Raw genomic sequence first — 2,500 nt, 5'->3', positions numbered from 1 at the left:
ACAGTAATTATTTGATTTCTTTAAAATATAAAGCAACTGTGAAAGTTTTCATGAACACTATAGCTCCTAGGAAAATATTTTCTTCATATGGGACATGAAAGTTTATTATTGTTAATTTGGCAGTGGTGGAAATCCTTCTTGCAACATGATCCATTGTGACTCTTGGCTATGTTTCAAGAGGTCTATGGGTTGCATTTACAGCTCATAAACTTCTAAATATATTTAATGAAGTGAATTATTGTGAGCTTTTTCAGATCTCCATAGATCAGGACTCTGGAAGATGTATGTTTGGGTGTGCAGTATCACCAACCTATTCTTCGAAGAAGATAAAAAGAAAAACAAGGCATAAAATTAGTGAAGTTTCATTAAGCAAGTTTTATGACTGACAGTATTTCTGAAGGCTTAATTTGCTCCATGTGTAAAATTAATTAACAAAATTAATCTAAATTCTAAAACTTTAAAATCAAATACATCAACCCGAATGTAAGTTAACAAATTTCACTTGTTCCAGTAAAGAGCACGGGCTTGTTTTACTGGTAACGGCGGGTGTTCACAAGGTACTATCCTTATTGTATTGACGATATTTCCCTCTCAGTCTCTTTTCGGATCATTTGATAATCAAACACCTAAATCAGTTAGTCAACCATATATACATAGCCGAGAGGACGAATAGCACTGGCATGACTTACAGAAATGACTCAAAATTGAATGAATTCCTCGCTTATTAAAAGCAAATCTTTAATCTTTACTGTTCAAATGGGCTCAAGCTGTGATGTCACTTTTAAAAAGGAATTAATACTACTGGTAAATAACGTATTAAGCTCTAACACTCAATATATAACTTGCAGATTGTTTAGTTTCCATGTGTTTGGTCGTTATTAATATTGTTAAAGGGGACCCAGAAATGTATGAAGTGGTGCACTATGTTAGTTTAGATTAAGACATATTTGTGTAAGTTTTGATCCAATTTGGATGTTTCTTTAATTCACTTGAGGAAAGGGTTCACTCACGCTGTAAAAATAATCTAAAGAATCTACAAAAAACTAATTTACCTCATTTTGAAAAAAACAGAAAAAATTGTAATTCCCCACTGTTGGCCATTCCTGTGCTATAGTTAACATTTACCCAAGTTCACGAAGCATGTGACACAACTAAAACTCTGGATGATAAACAACAAATACATGAATTATAAGGCTATTAATCAGGATTTTATATTTTAAAAAATGCATTCCATGGCAGTGCCAGGTTTCCTGTCAAAAGGAAGCTGACTCGCCGAAGCTAGGTCATCAGAATTGTGAAGTTAACTTTACCAAAAGCTAACCTTCTTCTATTCATCCAAATGCGTATTATTAAATTCACCTGCATAATGCTTTTATATAACAAAGCCGCATAACTTTACAATAAAGTTTAAATATTTCATCTTACACATATATTTTCTTAAATACTGTGTTACTACATAGAGAGGAGGGGACCACACATGAAGAAGTCTATATTTACACACTTTTACATAGAATAGATTTCTGTATATCATCTTTCAGGAAAATATTTCTTGCAGACTGAAAGTTTTGCCAGTGAATACCCTCTTCAGAGATATGATATCTAGGTCAATAGATCTTTTGAAAATATATATTTAAGATTTCCTGGTAGGTCGATCCAGTCACTTGCTAGAGTATGAAATTCTTAGACATCAATATCTGGATACAATTTATTTTAAAAGCATTTTAGCATTACGTAGTCCTTTTACTCTACTCTTGGAACCCTTGAGAAAATAAGTAATAAATGACAAGGTCTTTAGATAGTCCAAAGAGTAGTGAGATTGCTATGAGGGGATCCAAACGAGACGCTTTGAATAAGACTAAAATTACTGCCAGACTTTTGCCCAGACAGCATCTATAACGTTAAAAACACTTCAAAAAGAAGAAAATTACAACCAGATCTTTGCTCAGACAGCATCTATAACGTTTAAAACGCTTCTAGAACCTGTAGTTCACTATCAAATCTCTCCACTTTGAACGGGCTGCATGATTGCAAGAAACTGTCAGGCCAGAATACCAGACAATCTACTACTACTACTACTACTACTACTACTACTACTACTACTAAGCTTATTACTAAAAATACCACAGTCCTTTTACAAAGCAGCTGTTGGTTTCAATGAGTAACGAATGAAACCAACAACCGATGAAAAATAAATTGTTGCCAAATCGAATCACGAGCTAAAATGTATCACATTGAAATCAGTTGATGTATTATTCAACCAAAACCTGTACCCTGGCGGGAATGGATCTTCTCGTATTCAGTTGCAATTAATCAGAATTTCGAAATCAAATTACAAGAATACATGTACCGACGACGTTCGGGAAAATACAGCTGCCTCAAAATTGCGTAGCAATCATATATTATCGTTTGCTAAATCTAGTAAAAATTCAATGAGTATCGTTTTGTAGTGCGATTTGTAGAACATGCATAATCTATTACAAGGGAAATATGTGTTAACTTA

General features: G+C 33.5%; 1 protein-coding gene across 2 annotated transcripts in view; it reads right to left on the bottom strand.

Annotated features, from left to right (window-relative positions):
* Positions 1-2,500, bottom strand: part of LOC137647097 (solute carrier family 49 member A3-like) — a 45,580-nt gene that overhangs the window by 1,681 nt on the left and 41,399 nt on the right. The window contains exon 12 of one of the 2 annotated variants that reach the window (XM_068380323.1): positions 1-315. This exon is cut by the window's left edge and continues 1,681 nt beyond it. In XM_068380323.1, coding sequence (XP_068236424.1) covers positions 311-315 — 5 coding nt within the window. In that variant the 3' untranslated portion in view covers positions 1-310. The remainder of the gene's footprint in view (positions 316-2,500) is intronic. The other variant, XM_068380322.1, reaches the window with a different exon arrangement.

This window comes from Palaemon carinicauda, chromosome 9 (genome assembly GCF_036898095.1).
Source record: "Palaemon carinicauda isolate YSFRI2023 chromosome 9, ASM3689809v2, whole genome shotgun sequence".
In the NCBI taxonomy this organism is placed as follows: Eukaryota; Metazoa; Arthropoda; class Malacostraca; order Decapoda; family Palaemonidae; genus Palaemon; species Palaemon carinicauda.
This window is presented reverse-complemented; position numbering and strand designations above follow the sequence as displayed.